This window comes from Miniopterus schreibersii, assembly GCF_964146895.1.
Source record: "Miniopterus schreibersii genome assembly, chromosome: 1".
NCBI lineage: Eukaryota > Metazoa > Chordata > Mammalia > Chiroptera > Miniopteridae > Miniopterus > Miniopterus schreibersii.
This window is the reverse complement of record NC_138101.1, coordinates 166,745,188-166,771,084: the sequence shown is the minus strand read 5'-3', so window position 1 is coordinate 166,771,084 and position 25,897 is coordinate 166,745,188. Positions and strand designations below refer to the sequence as shown.

The following is a 25,897-nucleotide window of genomic DNA, read 5'->3' as shown; positions in this document are numbered from 1 at the left end:
TTTCTCAGCTCCAGCAGTCCTGACACTTCAGGCCAGGCAGTTGCCTGTCGTGGGCGCTGTCCTGCGTGCTGTGAAACGTTTAGCTGCCTACCTGGTCTCCCCCTACCCATATCCTCTACAACCTGGAGAGATGCCAGTAACACCTCCACCCCAGACACCTCCAGACACCGCCTTCTGTCTTCAGGGAGGCAAACTCGCTGCAGCTGAGAACCGGCTCATACAAGAGCCTCGGAGGCGGAGACTGCAGCCTCCTGGAGGGTGGCTCTGTGGCTCAGAAAACGGGATGAGGAGCTTCAGCTGCCAGGGAGCAGCCCGAGCCCCAAGGAACGGATTGACCTTTAAGGAAAGAGGGCGACAGCCGAGCCTGGGGCTCTGACAGCCCGAGCCCCGCGCTAGCCCCCACTTTCAGCGCTTAGCTGACTCCTAAGAGAATTATTTCCACTCAGCCCACCTACCGACGCCGTGGGGAAGGCCCGAGGGAGCGCGGTCAGACGCGGGCTCGCCGCCGCTGGGCGTGGAGTCCCCAGGTGGCCCCGCCCCCGCCCGGGCGCAGCCTTATGGCCGCAGGCCCCGCCCCGCCCCGCCCCGCCCCGGGCGCTGCCTTACGGCCGCAGGCCCCGCCCCCGGGGTGCGTCCCGCCCCTCCCTCCGCCTGCGCAAGGCCCTGCGTCAGCGGACGGGGTGGGGGGCGGGCGCTGGCGCTGCCACGTCTTGGCGGCGGCGGCTGTGGCGCTGGGGGTGGAGGAGGTGGGGTTGCCGCTGAAGCGGGATTCGCGTCCGGATCCGGGTCCAGTGTTGTGCACCTGGGTGGGTGACAGTCCTGCGGCCCGGGAGAGGAGCGCGACGGCGGGGCCTGCACGGGTGAGGAGGGTTGAGGGCCGGGGTCCCGGGCGCCGCGGCGGGCCTGCCTTGCGATTCATCCAACAGGTGACTGCTGCCCCGGGCGAGGCGAGTTAGGCCCTGGGTGGGGGAGCGAGCGGACCCGCTGGGGAGCCGGGCATTTATCCTCGCCCGCCGGCCGCGCGCGCGCGGGGGTGCCGAGCGCGGTTCAGAGCCGGTGGAGCCGGCGCGCGCCTGGAGCAGAGCTCGGGGTCGTGGCCGGTGGTCCTGCCATGCGACCGCGTCCGTGGGCGGGCCCGAGCAGGGTCCGGGGTGGACACTCACTCTTCGCCCACCGGCCTTTGGCTTGGGAATCCAGACAGCTGCTCTCTCTCTGCCGCCGTCGGTTTTGAATGGGCACGAACGCCCCCTCGCCCCGTTCCTTTCCGCGGTGCACCCCACAGCAGTTGTGAGCCACTTGAGGACCTGCTCCTGCTCCTAAGATCACCTCCTGCACTGACTAAATCGGGGCTTCACTGCGGGAGAGAGGGGCATCCTTTGTCTCCTTTCCCGGGCCTCTACCCCTAAAACACCGAGTACTGTGATTTCTTTTATAGGAGCTTGTGTTTATGTAAACCGAACTCCATTTCATACAAAATTAAGCAGGCGATTATGGGATTCGTTTTGTTAAGATACCCACTCATGAACGAATTGAGGAATGAATCTCAAGAAATCATTTAGATCAGTTCTTTTTAGGATGATGTAAAGATTGGTGTCAATTTAATATGGTAGTGTAGAGCTCAAGGTGGGAAAACATCTAGTCCAACTCTTTTGTGTGCTACCTTGGGGTCAGTTCCTGGAAGCTCCACGTGCTTGTTTCCTGGCCCAAAGATTGGGAATAAAGCCTAGATTATAAGGATAAGAGAAACTACCAGAAAATACTAACAAGTGTAATTGCAGTTTAGTAATATTGCCAGGCCTATTGAAGTCATCAGCGAGTGGAGTGTTCTTTAGATTAAAAGTTCAAATTATTATTGAAATTGTTATAAAATGTATGTAGGCGAACCCTAGTCTCAAACAGCACAAGTCTCCCTTTCTCCCATTCACAATGTACTGAGGTAGTGTAGTGATGCCCCAGGAGCTCTGGAAATACATAAAACAGTTTAGATTTGGCCTTAGATTAGTTTTTAAATTTTTTATACCAACTTTTAAAAATCTTCATTCCCGGTGTCTATTACTTGTTGCTTTCAATTGCTTGCTTCTAGCAGCAGCTCCTCCCCATTTGTATTCTAGTCTGCTACAGAGGCTGGGAAACCAGATTGTTAGAATTGTGTCCAAAGAATCAACTGAACGAAAAACTGATGTGATCCTAGTAAAATTAAATTTGGTGTATGGTTTTTGTTACATCAGTTGTGGCAAGTTGCAAATCTTTTTCCTTCTGGATTTTCTGAAATGTGACCTCCAGATAAGTCTTACACCATTTTTTATTCATTCACTAGGCATTTAGGGCTAAGGTTAGGCATATGTGGGCCTTGTAAATGCAAGAAGGTGGTAGCAGAGAATTAATCCAAGTGTGGGGCCCTGTGCAACCACACATGTCCAGTCCCCATGACACTGGCCCCATATCCTGTTTTTTGAATCTTACGTCTCTTCCTTATTGACTGTTATCTTGGGCAAGTAGCTGTGCCTGTTTCCTGCTCTGCAAAATGGGAATAATAATGATACATCTTTATTGTATTTTTGAGTTAACAAATGGAAAGTGTTCAATAAATGTTAGCCAGTATCATTCATTTTTATGATCATGGAATAGGGCCATCTGGTTTAAGAAATGCACAGGAAAATATTAGAATTTACTGTTTAAAATTCATTAGTAAAGGCTTAGTAAGTCTAATTCTTCTGTGTACCTCTCTCCTCTTTCTTGGAAATTATCAACGTTATTTTGCATGTTTTCTAGTCGACATTTTGTTGTAAACTCAGACAACTTTATAGGAAAAAGGAATCTATTTAACTTGTAATTGTCTTAATGTTCATTTAAATTCCCCTCTGAACTTTCTTTGAGGAACTTAAATTCTTAATACTTTCTGGCATCTGCATTTAATGTACACATTTTATTGATAAATATTTAGCCAGTTATCTGCATACCCAAAAAACAACATTACTACCCATCACTCAGATGCGAGTACACACAAAAGCCTCAGGGGCCCAATTATCAGGGACAAACACTAAAATTAACCTACAAAAAAATGTTTCAAATGGATTGTAGGCTTGTTAAATTTGATAGGAATGATTGTTTTAATCATCAAAAGTTATTTCCTTCCCTTACTATTTTTAGAGCCAGGTAATAGTGTTTAGAATATAACATGATCTGAGTCCTTTTTGAGGGGGGAATGAAAGAAAAAAACCTTTCAGTATTCTATATAATAAACTATAATTTTTAAAAAATTTCTTCTTTCCTAGCCTAGAAAGCTTTTAGTTTAACATAAACATAATAGACCACCTGTCGTTCTTTTTGTAGCACCTGTATCCAGCAGTGCCTGACTCATTAAAGGTAAAAAAAATTAACAGGAATTATAAACATGAATTTTAAGTTAATTGTTAACTAAAGGTTATCCTGTTGAACACTTGCAATGTGGTAGGTAGGCACTGTCAGGTGCTTGTATACAGTAATTCATTTCATCCTGCCAGTAGTTTCCTTTCCATTTTACAAACGAGAAAACATTCTCAGAGTTTACTTACCTTAGCCTCGGTCACACAGTTGACATTTGAACCCCAGGTCTGATTCCAGAGCTCATGCTCTTTCCATGCGTAGGTTTAAATCCTGGCTCCACTAATTTTGTGACCTTGGGCAAGTAACTTAATGAGTCTGCCTGCATTTCCTCATCTGTTAAAGTAGAGATAATAATCATCCCTGCAGAACTGCTGAAGTAATTGAATTAGTAGTGTGTAAAGTTCTTTGAACAATGCCTGGTACATAGTAAGTTCTGAACAATGTTAGTTTCTGTTACTATACCACCCCACATTCCCAAAGCCTCCATTACTCTATAGCATTACCTATATAGTTACATCGGGTTATATAAGCAGAAGATGAAGAAAAAGTTAAGAGTTGCCTTTAAGCATACTGACTTGTGAAACAGGGAACATCTAGGGGTTGGGTTATTGGGGAAACTGTTCTGTCATTAAAGGGACTTTAATTTTTCCTGTATTGCTTCCTTGTTTTATGGTAGTCTATTATTGATATATATCTTTGAGCTAGAGGCAGGTATCAAATAGAATAATTTCTTTAACTGGGTATAGCAATCATAGTAACCTTCCTTCCATTAAATAAAATGCCTTAACATTTAAAATTTTATTTTAGATCTTACTGCAAAGATGAAACCTGATGAAACACCTATGTTTGACCCAAGTCTACTCCAAGAAGTGGACTGGAGCCAGAATACAGCTACATTTTCTCCAGCCATTTCCCCAACACACCCTGGAGAAGGTTTGGTTTTGAGGCCTCTTTGTACTGCTGATTTAAATAGAGGTATGGACTCAGTTTACAAATCCTGGTTAGAATTGTAGCTAGCATTTTGTTTTCTCCACAAACATCCTGATGATGGTGATAATTTTTAAAAATAATATTATTTGACTGGATTATTTTTTGTATTTAATTATTAAAATGACTGAGACCCTCAATTTCAGTGTGTAATGTGTCATGGGTAAGACCAGATATTACTGTGAAATATTTCAAATGACTTAAGTACAACATTGCTCCTTCCTATAAGAAGCCAAAAGACTTCTCATGAAGGTGAAATTATCATGTAAGAATCTTCTCTAAGAAGCTGGATGAGGAATGAGGGTAGAGATCATTTGCCTTGCATAAGTTGCAAAAGGTTTTGTCTACATATTATTTTCATTTTTTAACACTGACATTCTCCAAAATGATTTCCTTAAATTTTAGTAATCGAAAATCAATTTTTTTCCATTTTCCTTTTGGTAGGAAACACGAAGAAACTAATTTTGGTAAAATTAGTTATTGACTGTATAGAAGTTAAGATTCTCGAAGTTCTAAAGTGTGCTGTGCACATTACTTTAACATTAATGAAATTAATCAGGAATATTTTAAAAATGTAGTCTCAACAATTAAATTATTCATATTTTGTGTATCATATTTGGTCATGGAGAATCTTGCACTTTTAAGTAAAACCAAAGCACATATTTGGAAAATTAGGCATCCCTTGCATTGTATTTAATGCAAATTGCATTGAGAAATGTACATGCTGGTTCTATAAATATTGAATATATTGAATATTAATGTTAGCACTATTCCAAAAATCTTATGCAGGCAAAAACATTGGTAAAACCTATTTATTATTCCTTGGTTATTTTATAATCACTACATAAATAGAAAGAATAAAGGGTTTTAATTTAATCTTTTGAAGTAATTTTTAAGTGACTTATTAAAGTTTTGAAAAAATAATTGCTCATGATACCACCTGCTTATTTAATGCATTGTCTCATTTGATATCTTTCATTACCTCTTCTCATGACTGGAAATGTGTTTTTGCAAAACTAGGTTTTTTTAAGGTACTAGGTCAGCTGACAGAGACTGGAGTTGTCAATCCTGAACAATTTATGAGTAAGTACCACAGCCTTTTTTTTTCCTGAATGAAAAGAAATAAAGGGAAACAAGATTTTATTTTTATTTAGAGCTCTCTTCAGTCTATACTATATATATGTTTTTATTCAAATAGAAATTATTCAAATAACTAATTAGCTATTTTTGGTCTTTAAAAAAAATTCTTTTCAATTACAGTTGGCATTCAATACTATTTTTTATTAGTTCTAGGTGTACAGCATTGTGGTTCAACAGTCAGATCCTTTAGAAAGTGTTATCCCCAATACTCCCACTACCTACCTGGCACCATACAGTTACAATATTGACTGTATTCCGTATGCTGTACTTTACATCAACAGTCTGTACTTCTCAATCCCTTCATTTTTTTTAACCCTTCACTTTTTTTTACCCAACCTCCAACCCCTCTCCCACTGGCAACCATTAATTGGTTCTCTGTATGTTTAAGTTTGTCTGTTTTGCTTGTTTATGTTTTTAGATTCCACATACAGTATGGGGCAAAGTAGGTTTACAGTTTATTCTATTGTTATTGTTGTATTTTTCCATATGAGCAACTATAAACCTACTTTTGCCCCACCCCGTATATGTGGAATCATGTTTTTTGTCTTTCTCTGTCCAACCTATTTCACTTAGTACAGTACCATCTAGGTCCATCCATGTTGTCACAAATGATAAGACTGCATTCTTTTCTATGGCCTAGTAATTAATATTCCATTGTATATCTGTACCATATCTTCCTTACCCAGTCAACTTTTTTTAATTATATTGATTTTAGAAAGAGGAAGGGAGAGGGAGAAACCTCAATGTGAGAAACGTCGATAGGTTGCCTCCTGAACACACCCTGACTGGGGAATCAAACCCGCAACCTGGGTATATGTGCCCTGACTGGGAATTGAACTGGCGACCTTTCAGTGCACAGGGTGACACTGAATCAAATGAGCCACACAGGCTAGGGCCACTCAGCTTTTTATTGGAGCATTTAATTCATTCACATTTAAAGTAGTGATTGATGGGTATGTACATACTGCCAAGTTTTTTGTTTTCTGATTTTTTTTCCACTTTTTTTGTTGTTGTTGTTCAAAATATTACAGATGTCCCCTTTTCTCCCCATTAACCCATTTCACCCCCCCACCCCCCTCCCAAGTCCCTCTCCACACCATTTCTGTGTCCTTGGGTTGTGCATATGTGCGTATAAATTCTTTGGTTAATCTCTTCCGCTCCACCCACCCGCCCCCCTCTATTCTCTTCCTTTCTTATTTTATCTTTGCTCCATTTTGCTGTGACTTTGGGAAAATTACTTGAGAATGGAGACATTTTTCACCTATTTCACAAGGTGCTTTCAAAGGAAACAAAATGACAACTGTAATTTCTAAAAAGCAAGGCATATAATCATGAAACACTTGAGATCACAAAGGGAAAACTGAGAACTACTTTTGTCAAAATATTTGGAAACCAGATTAAAAATTACAGAATGGAGCCATGTAAAAACATTCTTTTGTTAAAATTTGCAGTTTTGTTCTATTCATGTTGAGTGTAAAAGTTCAAGACATTGATTTAAAGTAATTAAGTAATGATTCATTAGTCACAGAAGCGGCACACCTTGCAATTTATTTGTGTAAGTGCTGTTCATCTAAAATGGCTAGTCTTACTTTGTTAGCACATTCTTTAAATGTATGAACTACATCCCAAACTTATTTTTAAAATATATCTTTATTGATTTCAGGGAGAGGGAGAGAGAGAGAGAAACATCAATTATGAGAGTCATTGGTGGCCTGCCTCCTGCGCGCCCCCTACTGGGGATGGAGCCTACAACCTGGGCATGTGCCCTGACTGGGAATTGAACTGTGATCTCTTGGATCCTAGGTCGATGCTCAGCCACTGAGCCACACCAGCTGGGCATACATTCCAATTTATTGATTGCTGATACTTCAACTACTTGGCCATTTAAAATACTTTCTTAGAAACAAAGTATAAATTACTATGGTGAAATAGCTCTAAATGTTCAATAATGAAGCCAGCTAACCCTAGTATTTTTTGCCACCTAATAAAGCTTAATGTCTGCCACATAACATAACACTGTCTTCCAATTTCCACAGAATCTTTTGAGCATATGAAGAAATCTGGGGATTATTATGTTACAGTTGTGGAAGATGTGACTTTAGGACAGATCGTTGCAACAGCAACTTTGATAATAGAACATAAATTCATCCATTCCTGTGCTAAGGTATGTGTTCATATTAATGCTTATAAGCTAAAATGGACAGGTGTTTTCTAGCAAAACTTATGCTGTGTCTATTAGAGAAATCTGTTTTCTCACTGCTTTTCATTGTAAAATGAGAGGTATATGGCCCTGAAAATGTTCTGCTTAGAAATCCTTTAGTAATAGACAGTTTCCCATTTTGTTCTGAGTTATGAGGAAGAAAACATGTTAACAATATGAATTGTTTGCTAAAAATTGTTCTGTAAGGTATTAGATTTGATATGGTCATAGAGAAAACAAGCCTCATGAAATCTGGCAGTAATCTTTAGAATCCCTAACGCTGTGTTTTGTTTTGTTTTAATAAAGAGTACTTTTTATATACTACACTAACACAAATTTCCATCAGTTACCAAGTGGTAAAGGATACAGAATACTGTATTCTTTTCTAATTATGGCATTTCTAATGCCTACTGAACCCCATTACTCCTCAAGACTCACATGAAATAGTAAAGATAGGACCATTTGGACTGTTTTCGGTCAGGAATTTTGGTGGAGTTTCTATACTAGAAATTACTAAATTGTATTTGGATGTCTGAAATAAATTGCTGTTAAGGAAGTAGTAGGATGATGGATGTAGTACATTCGTAACAAAATTGCCTTTTGGTACTTCAGATTTTGAGAGTTGCTTTAAAACATCAGGGTGGGGAGGTTCAGGATATAGACAACAAGATTAGACCATAAATTGATTCATTGTATTACTTCCTCTATAAGTAAAAAGATTTTGCATTTTAGTTTATGTTAAGTTTTTACCATACATCACTTATTGATTCACCTAAAAACAAACCTACATTCTTAGTCCTTTAAACACTGTAAATATTTTCAGAGAGGAAGAGTAGAAGATGTTGTTGTTAGCGATGCATGCAGAGGAAAGCAGCTTGGCAAACTGTAAGTAGGCAGAAACAAGGTAACCCTGGATAAACTAAGATGCTTTTGTGTTTCAGTTTACAGTTCCTTGCCAAGATACTTGTTAAACATGTTTTCCTGTTTGAAGTCCTTTTTAGGTGTCATGAATTACAAATCCTTTCTTACTCTATAGCTTAGACTGAATTTAATGGAGAAAAAGTATTTTTAAATTAGTTTTACCATAAAGTTTAGAAATTGGAAGTGTGCTATTTTGCAGAGAGTAACATATGTAACTGATTTTTAAAAATATATATATATCTTTATTGATTTCATAGAGAGGAAAGGAGATAGATAGAAACATCAATGATGAGTCATTGATTAGCTGCCTCCTGCACGGCCCCGACTGGGGATCGAGCCCGTAACCTGGGCATGTGCCCTGACCGTGAATCAAACCCGTCGCCTGGATCCTGGGTCAGCACTCAACCGCTGAGCCGGGCGTTACTGATTTTTAAGTTCTATTCTCACAGGAGTAGGAAACTTTTGGCTGAGTCAGGTGATTTCCTCATTTCTCTGTCATATCTAAAAAAAAATGTTCTCAGTCTCCTAAGTTTTAGAAACATACTAAAACAGCCTTTACTGTATAATCCTCTATACATTTACCTAAATCTTTTAAAAACAGACCAAATTTCTGGTATTGTAGTCTTCACTTTGTCATATCCTTTATAATTTTCTAACTTCAATCAAGATGTTCTGTCTTCAAATTGATACGATTTTTCAGTTTATGCAAACATGAGAAAACACTTCAGGTAAATTCTTGTAGATCTTTTTAAGGTGTTTTTTTTTTTTGTGTTTTTTTTTTAACCCCCAAGGCAGTTAGAATCCCATTCATATTCTGGGTTTTGATTTTTTAAGGAGTTGTAAAGATGTATACTTTTTTGCTTTGTTTCTACTTCATATTAATTGGACCAATCCAGAATTAATCTCGCATCTACTTTCACAAATATTAGAGTAGATTTAAAAACGATAAAGAACAAAGCTGTTATTTACCCATTTCATGTGGGAATGTTGATTATTCCTACGTAGTTTGAATAGACTTAGAAAAAAATACTTTAATATAGGCCATATTTTTTAAAAGCCTGACAATCTTTAGTGTTAATCATCTTAAAACTTATTTTTAAAGAGGGTTAGGGTGAGTTTAGTATTTGTCCCATTCATTAGCAGGCTGAAGATGATCAGATAATGTATATTTGAAACAAACTAAAATGTTTTGGGTGATTTAAATGCTTATCCATTTACAATACTTAAATGAATATATAGTGGGAATGGCTATGACCTAAACCTATTTCCAATATAAATTTGAAATTTTATGTAATATTAAGTTACTAAAGTATATTTTTATTAATAAATGCTCTATGTCCCCCCTCCCTTTTTTTAAAATTTCAGGTTATTATCAACCCTTACTTTGCTAAGCAAGAAACTGAACTGTTATAAGATTACCCTTGAATGTCTACCACAAAATGTTGGTTTCTATAAAAAGTTTGGATATACAGTATCTGAAGAAAACTACATGTGTCGGAGGTTTCTAAAGTAAAAATCTTTTAAGAAAGACATTTGTCAAAGGAGCTAATGAAACAAGGCTATATATCCTTCCTAGAGTTAAAATAGTTTGCTGCAGCCCAGTGACCTCCACAAGTACTGGGTTGAAAAAACATTGTAATACAACAAACATGATGATATTTAGAAGATTACTTTGGGCTGGTGGGATATGCTGAGAGTTTAGACTACAAATGAATATTAGAGAGAGTATGATTTTTAACCAAAGGAATATATTTTTAACTTGAATCTTTTCTTGCATTGTATTTTTCTAAAATTTGGCTTCATTTCTTGGTAGTCAGAGTTATAGGAGTTATGTATTTGCTACCGGTACTGCTCATTTGAAGAAAAGCATACAATAAGGCTGTTTATCACATTCATAAAATTAATATTTTTGGTTCAAAGGAACAGCTAAATATGAATTAAGGTATGTCATTTCCCATGTATTACTTGAAATTGGATACATTAGCTATATTATAACTAAATGTAGTATAGTCCAACATTTGTTGATCCTAATACTGTATTGGCAAATAACCTGGTCAGCCTTTAAAAATAGAAACGAAAATTAACTTATAAAATATGGTAAGATTCAAAGTAAAAAATGTAAATGTACATCTAAAGATTTATATAATTCTAATGTAGGCAAAGTGCCACCTGTCGTATGTGTGAAATATAGTATTTATTTAAAGTATCTAAGAGCAAATTAAGGTACTTTAAAAACAATGAACTAACAAATCCTGGCATATTATGTATTTCTAACCTGAATTATCATCTTTTCATGGGTATCTGAAGCCTCTCTTCAAGGGAACATTTTTATGAAAAATAGATTATAAAATTGAATGGAATATGCATTTAAAAAATGCATCATGCTGTTGTTACATTCTTAAAATGCTGATGGAAGGTTTTCTATTTAATGTGATTATATTAGTACTATTATTCTGGTCACTATCCTTTTTTGTGTTTATTTATTTTTTAAAAGTTGTAGTAGTATTAGATGTGATTAATGGTTCTTATCTTTTGCATTCCATGCTACATTAAACATGTTCATATGACGAATAGCCTTGTGTTAGAATCCTAATGTTGTCTGTGCTTTTCTTGAGTGTTCTTTGAACTGTTATGTCAAATCATGGTTCATAACATTAGTGTTGTGTACTTCTTGTAAAACGAACTTGGTCCCTTTGACTCATACCTACCTCAACTGGATTTTGGCTATCTCTCCGTGCAGTAAGTTCAAGTAAATGAAACCATAGAAACCAACCCTCCACCAATAGAGGGTGCACTACTTACCTACTGATGACATAAGGATGAACTGATCTGTCTAATGAAAGCAACAAAGCTAGTTTTGCCTTTACTGGAGTTCCCACAGCCTTGCCATGCCAGTAGCTTTATCAAGTACACCCATGTTAGAAAATAAGCCTAATGAAAGGCAAAATGAAATTCTTTATTACATTTCTTACCACTGAACAATTTGATGTAAAACTGTCTACAAGGTTGGCATTTCAGTAAATTCCTTTAAATGGTGTTCTTAAGGTCTTACTTTAATCCCTCCTAAAAGGAGGAGTGGAGGGATTGAGCAAAAAAGAAAAAAAAAGGGGAGAACTCATGGACATGGGCATGACAAGTGTGGTGATTGCAGGGGTGGAGGGGATGGGTGGAGGTGGAAGAGGGCACAGAGGGGGTTATTGGTGATGGGAAAAAATTAAATTAAAAAGAAACTGTGCTATGAGGAAAATGGTGATCTGTATTTAGCTTTAGTTAACCTGAGTATGTTTATGATTTTCTAAGCTACACTGAGTATACCCGAGGAAAAAAACCCTGCAAAAAAAACCCAAACACCCTGTAAAAAAAACATGCTATTTAACTATATTCACAAATGTGAGCATTGTTTGCTTTTGAAAAAGTATAATGAAATGGCAGGTGTGATTTTTTATTGTGCCCCACACATCTGTGTATATTTGTATTTCATTGATTCTAAGATGCACTTTTTTTTTTTTTACACTGTAACATGTAAATCTGGGTGCATTTTATGATAAGGGCTTGTCATAGTTTATTCAGTAATATTTTGCCTTTTAGCAGTATCTAAAATAATGGTGTAGTAATGGCATCTTAGATTTGATGAAGAATAGTATTTAGGTGGCCTAACGGGGAAGAGGTACAAAGCAGTAGTATTTTTTTTAATGGGCTGGAAACTGTTCACAGATTACCCATCATTTCTTTCAGGCACAAATTTCCTCACTTCCAACTCTAAACTTGATCAACTAATCCTAAAAATATACTTGAGCTGAAATTTGAGTTTTGCATTGACTATTAACCACATTTTTTGTGTGTATCCACAATGTATTGGAAGAAACCCTTAAGTGCTTAACAATTTCCAATGTTCATTTATCCTTCTTAATCTGTGGGAGTAAAACTAAATTACTTCTACCTAGAAGCCAACAATCTAAGTAAGGAAGTTCTGAGGCATAAGCAGTATAAATGAGCTTTTCAATCGTTTTGAGGTATAACGGCACAACAGTTTTAATACAACCACCAATCTTCACAAAATAATTTTAATACTTTGTGTCTGGGCTAGCAGCATTTCGCACTGTGACATTCCTATACATACATAAGCATTTTGTCTAAGTACAAATGTTAAAAGCAGAGTAACTTAAGCAATTGCCTATACAAAGGTAAGTAGACACTGTAGGTTATTTTTCTTGAATTTTTGCTGCATAGTAAATTGCAATTACATGTCAGTATAATGTTACTGATCTATAGAATACACTCTGAACTGTGAGGTATGGCAACTCCCTATAAAGAGAGCTAACATGTAAACCTGAATATTTTGAGTGATTTTTTTTGTTTTTAGCTGCCATGGATGGGTAAGACAAAAAAAAAAATCCAGCATTCAAAGACCCTAGAAACATTTTTCTGACCAAAAAATAAAATCTTTTAATAATTCTCAGCTATTTCCTAACATTTCCTTTTTGGAGCACTGTTGAATGGACAACGATAAAGTAAATACTGAAGTGAAGCTAAGTTTGTTGTGGAAGTGTGGGTTAAGCCAGTTACTGGAAAAAAACCCACCAGGTAACTGCTCATTTACTTTACACCAGTTGAGATCCTGATATATATGCATATATATGCATCCCAACTTTATAATTCAAGATTGCAGTTAAATACTTCTAATTCACTTGAATTACCATGGTAATAAGACAATTAAAAACCTTATATTTTCTAAAAGAGGACATGCTTAACATTTTCTGACATCTAAATTCAGGTGAAGCACAAAATCCCCCTGAAACATATATTCTGCTCTAAAAGTTAAGTGGTTGAGAGTTTGTAGCAAAAGCTATCACGACTTAACATTTCCACCATAGAGTAGATACAAATAAACAAAAGTAACTGCTATTTAAAACATCTAATAGATAATATAAAACAATTAGTTGAAACTAGAAGGTTAGAATACTGCCATTCCAGTTCGAATATTTTCAATATTTAAGTTTCTCACTTTCAAAATGGGACAATAAAACCGTTGTCCTATGTTTTAATGCAATTTCACTTTAAATTCTGTGCCCAGATTACATATTTAATGTTTAAAATTGGGTACTATGCCACTTATACATTATTCAAATATTCTAGAAAAAAAATCATGATCGGTTAATGTAGTTAACTATCACAAAACATCAGTGGAAGTAAACTACAGAAATGGAACCAAATAGAAGGAAGACTGGAAGAGCTACCAGACAAACTAGTTGAAAATTAGGTGGAAGAACGGATCCAAGATAAAACGAACTTGCAATGTTCTTGTAAGAAAGAAAGAATAAACATCATCTTGTCCACATTAATATTGTACTCATGACAGTCCTTTTTCCTAGTGTTTGTGATAGACAGTCTTTAATGTACAGTGCTGGGCAGGCACTTTAGTGAGAACATAAAAATTATAGTGGTTAGAAAAAGTGGAAAATTACTAGCTATAAATTAACATACAACCAAATCTGTATTTTTTGGCCCAACTACTAGTGGATTTATATACCTAAGAAACTAATTTTAAAAATCTTTACCTCATTTTAAAAACCTAAATGTACTACTATGAAGATTCTTTTGAGCAGACTTTCTGAATGAAGCATCATATATTAGATTACAAGAGAGATCTTTGCTGACTTATCCAAGTGATCTATTTACAGGAAAGCTGTATTGTCTGGCACTTTACCAACGGGAATTTGTGAACACTCAATGCAAATCTTGACTCAACTAGCCAACCACACCAAATGACCTAATCATACAACAGAATACAGACTACAATGGAATTAACAATATGTTGTTTTCAGGGTTGTAAAATAGAGAAAGGGAAGGGAAATCAGAAGAGAATTTCCTGGGTCAACAGGAATTGACTCATTAACAAAGCAATTTTAATTCATTTCTATTCTGCTATGCTGGATAAAACAAGCTTTTACTGTATTGTTACATTTTAGGGAGGAAAGCCAAGCAAGTAACTTGGTGTAATGTTACCTTGCATAGTACCTCTTGGTACCAAGGGAACGTATGGAAATCATTCCCATCAGTAAAGCACCTCAAGAGAGGACTGAGAAGTGAGATAGGAGTTTTGTTTGTGCTAACCTAAATCATCAACTATAAAAAGTTAAAACACTCCTCTCCTCCCTTACATCACACTTAAAATAGCAAAAATGTTTTTCTTAAAACAATTTATATATATAAATAAAAATAGGGATAAACAGGATCCATAAAGTGACTTTGCTAATGCAAATTATGGGGCAAATTTGGATTAACTCAATGTAAAGAACTGATTAATACATGAATTTAAAATACACTAAAGTCTCCCACAAATCACTTTCCCCAATAAATGCATCTTCAAAGAAAAGCTTCTGTCTGAGCCAGAACCACCTCAAAGAATCATTAAGACAATATAAAATAAAGGAGTAAATATTTCTAAATTATTTACTGAGATTCCTTCAAGCCTCTGACTTTCAGTTTAAACTAATTTATGGGTTAAAAAAATTACAGAAAAATGTTAAAAACTTTTCATTGTTCTACATACTAATTTAGAGGTCATGAGGATTTATTTTTTTTAAATGATGCAAGGCACTTTTTTGGGCTTCATTTAGCGGGAAAAAACGGTGCTACACTGTTATTATATTCTATTTAGAACCATTTTGGATAAAGAAAAATGGGCTAAGCAACTCTAAAAAGAGCCAACACAACATTTGTCTTTTAAGAAATGCAAAAAGAAAAGTCACTTGAAAATCTAAAACTCTCCATGTTTTTGAGCATCTGGTATTGTAAAACAAAACATCTTTTGTTCATTAAACTTTTTTTTCCTATAGACTAAACAAATTAGGAAGGTAATAGGAAAGGAAGCAATACTTGGATCATCTTAAAGTAAAAATAGTTGGCTAATGTCATGATTTAAAGATTAGTGATAGGAGATCAAGAAGTTTTAAAAAAGAAAAGGGTATTTAAGCTATTTAATTATACTAAAAAAGAAATGTGACCAATTCCTGCATTTGTTAATGTTTCTGTAAGGGGCTCCATCATAAAACTGAACTGTAAAATTATTTTTTAAATGTAATATATAGAACACAAAATGAATTTTTAGCAACCTTTAGGAAATTCTTTTGTTATAAATTACCCAGATTTTATAAACAAATTCCCCTAAATTGCATTTTGTTTAAAGTAATAACTTTATATCATACAAATAAATTTCAAGTATGAAAAGTGCATTATTGCAATAATACCTCTTTGCAAGTCCAAAATTCTTAGTTTATAATAAAACTGTAAAGTTTTTTAAAAAAAAAAGGAAAAGAAAAGGAGTACAACCATCAGTGCTGTCTATTGCAGAAATCCAACATCGTAAAATGTTGCTTAGTAAATTGTAGAGAAACACATCTGCAAGCAACATATAATTGAAAAGAAACTACTTGCGTTTTTACCATTTTACGTTATTATTGTCTCTAGTGTTTTCTCCTTCCCAAACAGAAATTCATATCCTCTTATGTTGCTCTTGAGTCAGCCATTCTGTGCAGTAGCCACTTGCATGCTTCCAAAATCATCATCTTCTTCATGTGTTCTCTTCAAACTGCCTAAAATTTATTGCATGAACATAACATATAATGGGAACTTACATTCATTTATAAGAAATGTTACACCTAATAAGGTTCATTTTCAATGGAAGTGTTGCCATGTATATGCACTATGAAAATTCCATGACTGAACTTTCAGCAAACTTTAGTAAATTCTGTTATGAATTATGCAAATAATAACTTTGTATCTTCATAATAGGATACATTTTCCCTCTTGAGAATTAAGTATGTCTTAGGTAAATGATAAATAATTGGTTATCAAGTTTGTTTGTTTTTAGGCACCATAATCATGTGACGTAGGACATAACATTTAAGAAATTCTATATTTGTATAACTTTATTTTGCAGATATAATTATCTTTGCTTTCATAGATGCTGCTGAAAATACTTTTCCACTGACTCTGTGGTTTTTATTACCAACAGTAGAGTTGGGAGAAAGGATGGCATGCAGCAGATAAAGAGATTTTCTTTTATCTACTCTTCAGTCTGCTAGTACAGAAATTTTCCACATAGAATCAGAGTTGTTCCTATATGCCCAATAGGTATAATAAAAAAATGTGAATCTCAATGGAGGAAAACTTCAGGGAACAGTAACTGGTAAAGCAGGTGCCGTATTATATGCCTAACAATGGCATGGTCTTAAACTTATGCTCTAACGGTTGTGCTAAATAAGAATAATAATGTTAATTCAGACGACAGATTCCAACATGAAACTAATGTGTCACTATAAGATTAATCAAATAAGGATAGAAATATAAATCAAGATGGGACAAAAAAGAAAATATGCTAGACATAAGGCTAAATACTGCTGCAGCAACAGTTTCAGATTAGGTACTGCACTTACCTTCTACTAAGGGGGTAAGGTACAAATAACTAATGCAAGGCAGAAAGGAGTATGACAGAAGGAGTTTCACAGATGGGATTAGAGGCAGAGTAAGTTAATCATCATGTTTTCTTGAGGAGATGACACATGAACTAAGTGTTTAGGAATAGAAAGGCTGAATGTGATGCTTTCTAGGTGGAAAAAGACACAAAGGAAACCATCGTGGAGTGCACGTATAATGAGAAACAGTGAGGCCTGGGTTGGATAGTTCAGTTGGTTAGAGTGTGTCCACATACACCAAGGGTGAGGGTTCGATCCCTGGTCGGGGCACATACAAGAAACAACCAGTGAATGCATAAATAAGTGGGAAAAAGCGATGTCTATCTCTCTCTCTTCCTCCCTCACTCCCTCTCCCTCCACTCTCTCTAAAAATCAATAAAAACATATCTTCATGTGAAGATTAAAAAAAAAAAAAAAAGGAACAGTGAGGGATGCAAAAAAAGATCAGAAGACTACCTATGATACTACCTATTGTTTTTTCTTCTGTAGGAATTAATTCAATGAAGGTTTTTGGACAGGAAAAATATCACAATTAGAACTATAGTGAAAATAAGTCTGGTCACAATGTTCAAACACACCAAATAAAAGACTTTGTATAGGAGGCCAATATAGGCCTAAACTAGATGGAGATTAGGAATACTATAAGAGGGAAGAACTTTAAAGGTACTGAGGAAAGAGACCACAGTGGATTTGGAAACAACTAGATGGAGGTGGCAAAAGAAAGCAAACAGTTAATGGCCATGGCCAAGTAGCTCAGTGGGTTAGAGGGTTGTCCCGATACTCCAAGCTTGCGAGTCCAATCTCTGGTCAGGGCACATATAAGAATCAACCAATAAATGCATAAATTAGTGGAACAATAAACTGATGTTTCTCTCTCTCTCTAAAAATAATTAAAAAGTTAATGACAACTAGGAGCTGCGCCTGAAGGAGGAATATATAACACTATGACAACAGGCTGCAAAATGGTGAAGAGAGTGCTGGACTTGTGGTTCCGATCACCAGTGCTCAATTTCCCGCCCAACACGCAGTAGGAATGTAACCTGTTTTTCCTATCACATAAGGCTGCTGGTTCCAATGAGAATGAAATGGACTTTGGGAGAGAAAAACCATGAATGAATGAATGAATGAATGAATAAAATTCTATGAGTGCTCCACTAGAGCAAAAAGAACAAAGCAAACACAGATAAGATTTTGGAGAAGGAAGGTAAAAGTTAAAATTTTTTGAGAGTGTGTGTGAATCATTAACTCTGAAAATGGAGAAAGGGGCTCAGAAACAGGGAAGGGAGAAAGGTTTGAATATCCATGGCAAGAGAAAAACTGTGGTAGTCGACATTAATCACTAACTTGAAATACACTTTCATTTATTAACTATCATTTCTTTTCTTTTTAAATCCTCACCAAAGGATAGTGGAAGGGGGGGAGGAGGAAGAGAGAGATATGGATAGAGACAGACACATTGATTGACTGCCTCCCGTACTCGCCCAGAATGGGGCCAGGGAATCAAACCTGCAACCGAGGCATGTGCTCTTGACTCCACAACCCTTTGGTCCTCCGGCCGACACTCTAACCACTGAGCAAAACTGGCCAGGGCAACTATCATTTATTCTTAATAAGATCATCTCTTCTCCAGACTCCTCTTACTATTCTAATCTAAGTAGCAACACAGTTATACTTAGAGACTTAAAACTAAGCCAAGCAGAAATTTGATCTTCCAACCAACATATACTGATTAACAAGGTAGTGGTATGATAATACACATTTATTCATTATAAAATTAAAATTCAAAATTATTTTTCCTAAACAATTTAAATTGTTCAGTGGAACTTATAACAAGCAAAATATGCTGCTTTTGTACCTTTCATATACTACCATCTTTCTCCCCATAACTCTCAAAAATGGAAAAATTCTTACCTGTGGTACCAGAATGAACAGATAATGACCTTTCTATCTGGAGTGGTGACATCATCTGTATTGTTAATTTTGCTAGGTAGATGGCTTCATATTCCTAAAAAAAAAAAAAAAAATTTAATTAACTTCAATATACATTTTAATTCTTGGATACCCAAAGCAGTGGTTGATTGTGTACATTATTGGTATTCTTAAGTTTATGCCAAAAAAATCTGTCTGTTACCTTATTGTTGTAAAAGAAACGCAGACTTAAAACTTATCTCATAATTTCACATTTACTGATGAAACTATAAATCAAGGCAGGCCAACAGCTTTGGGTATCACAAACTGAACTACTAGTCAGTATGTGTTGGGGCATTAGGAAAATAAGTTCAATACTTTCACCACTATCTAACAGAATGAAAATTCAATGAGAATAAGAAAACAATTAGAAAAGTGGCAAAATTATCATAATTTGAAGATGAGATGAAAAGCTAAGACAACTAGAAAATTTATTTAGACTCAGTAAGTTTAATAAGATGCAAACTGAGAACTTAACAAAAAACAAGCAGCTTCCCCATATGCAAATGACCAATTAGAAAATGTACTTGAAGAAACAATTTCACTTATAATGGGAATAAAAGTAGGAGTAAGTTTCATAAGAAATGCATATATTCTGTGCAGAGAAAACTTTAAAATACTAAAGGATAGAGAAGTTGATTTGAGCCTGGCCGGCATGGCTCAGTGGTTGAGCATTGACCTATGATCTAGGACACCAAGGTTCGATTCCCAGTCAGGGCACATGCCCGGGTTGCGAGCTCGATCCCCAGTAGGGGGCATGCAGGAAGCAGCCGACTGATTAATCTCTCATCGTTGATGTTTCTCTTTCTCCCTCTCCCTTCCTCTCTCTGAAATCAATAAAGATATACTAAAAAAAAAAAAAAAAAAAAAAGTTGATTTGAATAATTGGAACATATTCTTAGAGTGGAAGACTAAATGTAAGAACCTGCCAGAAAAATTCCAGAAAGAACAGTGAGGGAAATCTTAAACCATACCATAGATTGTTTATGTAATATTATAGTATTTAAAATTGTTTATTACAGGTGAAGCAATAAGCAGATCAATGGAGCAGAATACAAAGTCCAGAAATAGACCCAAGTACAGATCAGAATTTGCTATATAATTAAAATGGCATTTCAGATCAGTTGGCTAAAGAGAGATTTCCTTAATATGTAAAGAGCTCTTACAAACCAATGAGAAAAAGTACTACATATATGGAAAAGGGCAAACCATAAAGAGTTGGCCACTTTTAGCACCATTATAACAATAACAAAAAATCTGTTAAAATACTTTTGACTATTGGTATTGATTAGGGTACTCCTTGCTTCTTGGTGGTGTTAAATTTATATTATTTCAGCCTTTTTAGAGTAAAATTGATATCACATTTCAAATGCCCTCTAACCCAGCAATTCCACTTTGATCAATTATCTTACAAGTATATTCACATGTGTAAACAAAGACGCACCTATTCTTTCCAATATTGTTTATAATCATGGTAGGCTAGAAACAATCTAAAGGCCCATGTATATGGAACTAATATATATTTTGCAGGTAGAGCTATAGATGCTGTCTTAGAATGATCTTTAAGATATACTACTAAGGAGACTTTCACTGTGTTCTCCTTAGGTACTGTTGAATTTTAAATTTTGTAACCATGAGTGTATACTACTTTTTCAAACACAGAAATCAGTTTAAAAGGAGATGTTTTTACAGAACAGTGTTTAAAGGCAAAGAAACTTGTAAATTACAGTTAGCTTTGTGTCCTATAATTATAAAGAAGGAATAAAAAACATTTTACACAAACAAAGTGAAGATAGATACTGTTTCTTTTTTAAATGAAATAAAAGGGGGGAAAAAGACTCACTGACACAGACAACAGTACGGTGACTGCCAGAGGGAAAGGGGAGGTGGGTGGGAGGAGGTAGAATAGGGTAAAGGAGGAGATACATGGTGTTGGAAGGACACTTGATTAGAAGTGGTAAACAAACATACAATATATAGATGATCTATTGTAGAACTGTATACCTGAAATGTAAAATTTTATTAAACAATGTCACCCCAATAAATTCAATTAAAAAACAAAAAAATAAAAACTAACAAAATCATTTGTTTAAAAAATGAAGTAAAATATAAAAATGAGGTAAAATTTAAAGTATGGTAACTGAGACAACCTTTATTGTAATGCGCTTGATGCCTAAATTTGAGATTTATTCCTGCATAACTGGATGGAATCAACCAGAGCACATTTTTCAATGTATGATTTTCATTCTCGGAAAAAATTAAACTAGTCTAATCAGATAATTATCTTATTGTCTTTTTTAGTGCATCTTCCAGCCACTAACAAAATCTGGGGAAAAACTGGAAATGATAAAGCATATAAAATTTACAAAGTTGTTATGTGTAGTATAGTTAAAAACTCAGTATGTATGACCAAAGTGAAGGAAAAAATTGAAGAAATTTCTAATATGAATTATTTTACCTTATATTTAACAATATATCTTTAATCCTTTTTTTTTCTGGTAATGGCAGCTTTTAAGAAAATTCATTTTGCCATATTGCCTGAAGCAATCTACAGATTTAATGCAACCCCTATCAAAATCCCAATGTCATCTTTTAAAGAAAAAACAAAAAATCATCAGATTTGTATGGAACCACAAAAGATTTGCCAAAGCAATCCTGACAAAAAAGAATGAAGCCAGAGGTATCACATTACCTGACTTCAAATTATAGTACAGAGCTACATTTATCAAAACAGCATGGTACTGGCAGAAAAACAGACACACAGACCAGAATTGAGAGCCCAGAAATAAAACGACATGTATATGGGCAAATAATTTTTGACAAAGAAGCCAAAATCATACAATGGAGAAAAGAGAGCCTTGTAAATAAATGGTGCTGGGAAGAGCCACATGCAAACGAATGAAACTAGATAACTGTTTGTCCCCTTGTACATAAATTCAAAATGGATCAAAGACTTGAATATAAGATCTGAAACAATAAATTATATAGAAGAAAACATAGGTACTAAACTTATGGACCCTGGTTGTAGAGAACATTTTATGAACTTGATCTCAAAGGCAAGAGAAGTATAGGCAAAAATGAATGGGGTGGTACTCAAGTCCTCCCACAACCACATCAAAATTACAACTAAACTACAGTAAACCATCATTCAGAACTTCCTGAAATCTAGCTGAATGGAAGTCCTACAACTAGGGATTTAAAGAAGCCACTACATCGAGACTAGCTGGAGGGGTGGAGATGCAGAATGGGCTGATTCCACACTCATGTGTAGTGTTTTAAAATTGGGAGGAATATCTCTGCTGAAGAAGTTCCCCGTGAGAAGCAAAGGGTCCCAGTCCCACACTAGGCCCTCCAGCCCAGGGTTCCAGTGCCAGGAAGAGAAGTCCCCATAACTTCTGGCTGTAAAAACCAGCCAGGATTGCCCAGCTGGGTGTGGCTCAGCAGTTAAGCATTGACCTAGGATCCAGGAGACTGAGGTTTGATTCCCAGTCGGAGGCATGCAGGAGGCAGCCGATCAATGACTCATCATTGATGTTTCTGTCTGTCTCTCCCTCTCCCTTCCTCTCTCTGAAATCAATAAATATATATTCACACACACACACACACACACACACACACACACACACACACCCCACCACCACCCCCCCCCCCAGCCAGGATTGTGGCTAAGTAAGACAGAGGGTAGCTGTAGTCTCATGTAGTTCCTCTTAAAGGGCTCACAGGAAGGACTTACTTAGACTCACTCCCTGTGAGCTCCAGCACTGGGGCAGCAGTGTGAAAAGAACTAGGTACATATGCATAGGAACTGAATTGTCTGGCATCTGGGTGAGGGCTCTAGGGGCAGCTTTCTGCCACACAAGTGCTAGCAGAGGTCACTTTTCCCTTTCTGAGACCCCCACCCCCTCAGAAGTGACAGGCAAGCACCATGTCTGAGTCTCCATCAACCCAGCTCACAGTTTACCCAGCCCTGGTGATTGATTAACTGGGGCTTCCACTCTACCCAAGCTGTTTCCTGTGGCTTTCCCATGAACTGGACTCTCTTGCCTCATACTTCAGACTTTCCTAAAATCTCTCAAACAAGCAGCATCTGGCTTCTGTGTACCCACTAACTCTTGCTAAGTGGCCCTACGCTCAGCACTGGTGGCAGCCTGTCCTGGTTTGCAGCTTGGCTTCTCCAGGGCACCTCCAAGTCCAGCACAAGTAGTAGCCATCTGCAGATCGCTCTGTAGCTCATGCTGAGTGGCTCCAGGCAGGTCATGGGCAGTGGCTGACCTTGCACCTCCCAGGAGGCCCCAAAGCCAGAAAAGGTTCAGACCACGCAAGATTATAACCCTAACACCTACACAAGCAATACACTCTAGGGGTGGACTCAAGGGGCAAATCCTGCTCCACAGGGTCATCTCCTGCACAGCAGCTCCTCTGCTGCAGTCACAGCCAGTTCTTGCAGCTGATCGGCCTGGGGGTCAATCCCTCCCACTGATGCTAAAAAGCAATCAAGGTTAACTGTAACAGGACTGCACACAGCCCACACACGATCACACTAGGGAGGCTGTGCCACTGGGCCCTGGAGATTTAGCAGCTCTACCTAATACAAAGAAAAAAACAGCGAAGCTGCCAAAATGCAGAGACAAAGAAACTGGTCCCAAATGACACCGGAAAAAAATCGCCAGAAAAAGAATTAAATGAAACAAACTACCAGATACAGAGTTCAAAACATTGGTTATAAGGATGCTCAAGGAACTTAGTCAAAACTTCAAAACCATGAAAAAGAACAAAGAAATGATAAAAAAGAACCAGTAAGAAATGAAGGATACATTAACTGAAATGAAGAAAAATTTACAAGGACTCAGCAGTAGAGCAGATGAAGCTGAGAATCAAATCAGCGATTTGAAATATAAGGAAGCAAAAATCACCCAATCAGAACAGTAAAAAGAAAAAAAATCCAAAAAAGGGAAGATAATGAAAGGAGTCTCTGTGACAACTTCAAGGGTACCAACATTCACATCATGGGGGTGCTAGAAGAGAGAGAGCAAGAAATTGAAAACTTATTTGAAAAAATGATAGAAAACATCCCTAACCTGGTGAAGGAAACAGACATACAAGTTCAGGAAGCACAAAGAGTACCAAACAAGATGAACCCAAAGAGGCCCACACCAAGACACATCATAATTAAAATGCAAAAGTTGTCAAAAACAAACAGAACCTTAAAAGCAGCAAGTGAAAAGCAGTTAGTTACCCACAAGAGAACTCCCATAAGACTGACAGCTGATTTCTCAACAGAAACTTTGCAGGCAACAAGGGATTGGCAAGAAATATTCAAAGTTATGAAAAGCAAGGAACTACAACCAAGATTACTCTACCTAGCAAACCTATGATTTAGAATTGAAGGACATATAAAGAGCTTCCCAAACAAGAAAAAGCTAAAGGAATTCATTACCACCAAACCAATATTACATGAAATGTCAAAGGGTCTTCTTTAAGAAGAAGAAGATAAGAAATATGAACAATAAAATGGCGCTAAATACGTATCTATCAACAATTGAATCTAAAAATCAAAAGAAACAAACAAGCAAAACAGAAACAGACTCATATACAGAGAACATGATGACAGTTCAGATGGGGGGGTGGTGTTGGGGAATGGGTGAAAAAGGTTAAGGGATTAAGAAGTACAAATCGGTTGTTACAGAATGGTCATGGGGATGTAAAGTACAACATAAGGACTATAGTCAATAATATTCTAAAAACAAAAAGGCAACCAACCAAATGGAAGAAGATATTTGCAATCAACAGTACCAACAAGGGATTAATATCCAAAATATATGAAGAACTAATACAACTCAACATCAAACAAACAATCCAATTAAAAATGAGCAGAGGGCCCGGCTGGGCGTGGCTCAGCGGTTGAGCATCGACCTAGGATCCAGGCGATCGGGGTTCAATTCCCGGTCAGGGCACATGCCCGGGTTGCGGGCTCGATCAATGACTCTCTCATCATTGATATTTCTCTCTCTCTCTCCCTCTCCTTTCCTCTCTGAAATTAATAAAGATATGTTAAAAAAAAAAAAAAAAATGAGCAGAGGACCTAAACACTTTTCTCAAGAAGACATACAAACAGCCAACAGATACATGAAAAGATGTTAAATTTTATTAGCTATTAGGGAAATGCAAATCAAAACTACAATGAGATACCATACCACCTCACACCTGTTAGAATGGCTATTGTCAACAAGACAAGTAATGACAAGTGTTGGAGAGGTTGTGGAGAACCCTCATGTGGGGAACCCTCATTCACTGCTGGTGGGAATGCAGACTGGTGCAGCCACACTATGGAAAACAGTCTGGAGGTTTCTCAAAAAATTAAGAACAGAGTTACCATATAGCCCAGTAATCCCTCTCCTGGGTATCTATCCGAAAAAGTTAAAAACATTTATTTGCAAAGATATATGCACTCCTATGTTTATTGCAGTATTATTCACGATGGCCAAGACATGGAGACAACCACAATGTTCTTCAATAGAGGATTGGATTAAGAAGATGTGGTACATATATACAACAGAATACTGCTTAGCCATAAGAAGATGAAATAGTGCCATTTGCAACAACATGGATGGACCTTGAGAATATTATAAGCAAAATATGTCAGAAAAAGCAAAGAACCATATGATTTCACTCATATGTGGGATATAAAACTGAAACTCATACACACAGACAACACTATGGTGGTTATCAGAGGGAAGGGGATGAAGGAATGGGGGTGGGATAAATGGGGCCAAATATATGGTGACTGAAGATAGTTTAACTTTCAGTGGTGGGCACACAGTACAATATACAGATCGTG

The 25,897-nt window shown here is 36.9% G+C and overlaps 2 protein-coding genes across 5 annotated transcripts in view; one reads left to right on the top strand and one right to left on the bottom strand.

The window, feature by feature from the left end:
• The first annotated feature begins 673 nt into the window (after positions 1-673).
• GNPNAT1 (glucosamine-phosphate N-acetyltransferase 1) lies at positions 674-11,181 on the top strand. Of its 3 annotated transcripts, none has more exons than XM_081155545.1 (6): positions 674-926; positions 4,174-4,341; positions 5,374-5,436; positions 7,530-7,657; positions 8,517-8,578; positions 9,980-11,181. In XM_081155545.1, exons 2-6 carry the CDS (start codon positions 4,188-4,190, stop codon positions 10,125-10,127), a joined length of 555 nt encoding a protein of 184 aa, XP_081011671.1. In that variant the 5' UTR covers positions 674-926; positions 4,174-4,187; the 3' UTR covers positions 10,128-11,181. The 3 variants fall into 3 exon arrangements, with proteins under 3 accessions (XP_081011671.1, XP_081011670.1, XP_081011672.1); XM_081155544.1 differs by having other exon boundaries at positions 683-860; XM_081155546.1 differs by lacking the exon at positions 674-926 and adding an exon at positions 3,339-3,366.
• A 1,478-nt stretch (positions 11,182-12,659) lies between these two features.
• The window catches only part of STYX (serine/threonine/tyrosine interacting protein), a 36,613-nt gene continuing 23,375 nt past the window's right edge, over positions 12,660-25,897 (bottom strand). For both annotated transcript variants that reach the window (XM_081155522.1, XM_081155523.1), the window contains 2 exons: positions 19,003-19,096; positions 12,660-16,209 (listed from right to left, as the gene is read on the bottom strand). In XM_081155522.1, coding sequence (XP_081011648.1) covers positions 16,136-16,209; positions 19,003-19,096 — 168 coding nt within the window. In that variant the 3' untranslated portion in view covers positions 12,660-16,135. The remainder of the gene's footprint in view (positions 16,210-19,002; positions 19,097-25,897) is intronic.

Bases quoted from the DNA above. Each gene is read 5' to 3' on its own strand.
- GNPNAT1 (XM_081155545.1), top strand. From the start codon at position 4,188: ATGAAACCTGATGAAACACCTATGTTTGACCCAAGTCTACTCCAAGAA. The intron at 4,342-5,373 runs GTATGGACTCAG...TTGCAAAACTAG, and splicing joins TACTGCTGATTTAAATAGAG to GTTTTTTTAAGGTACTAGGT. The intron at 5,437-7,529 runs GTAAGTACCACA...CAATTTCCACAG, and splicing joins CAATCCTGAACAATTTATGA to AATCTTTTGAGCATATGAAG.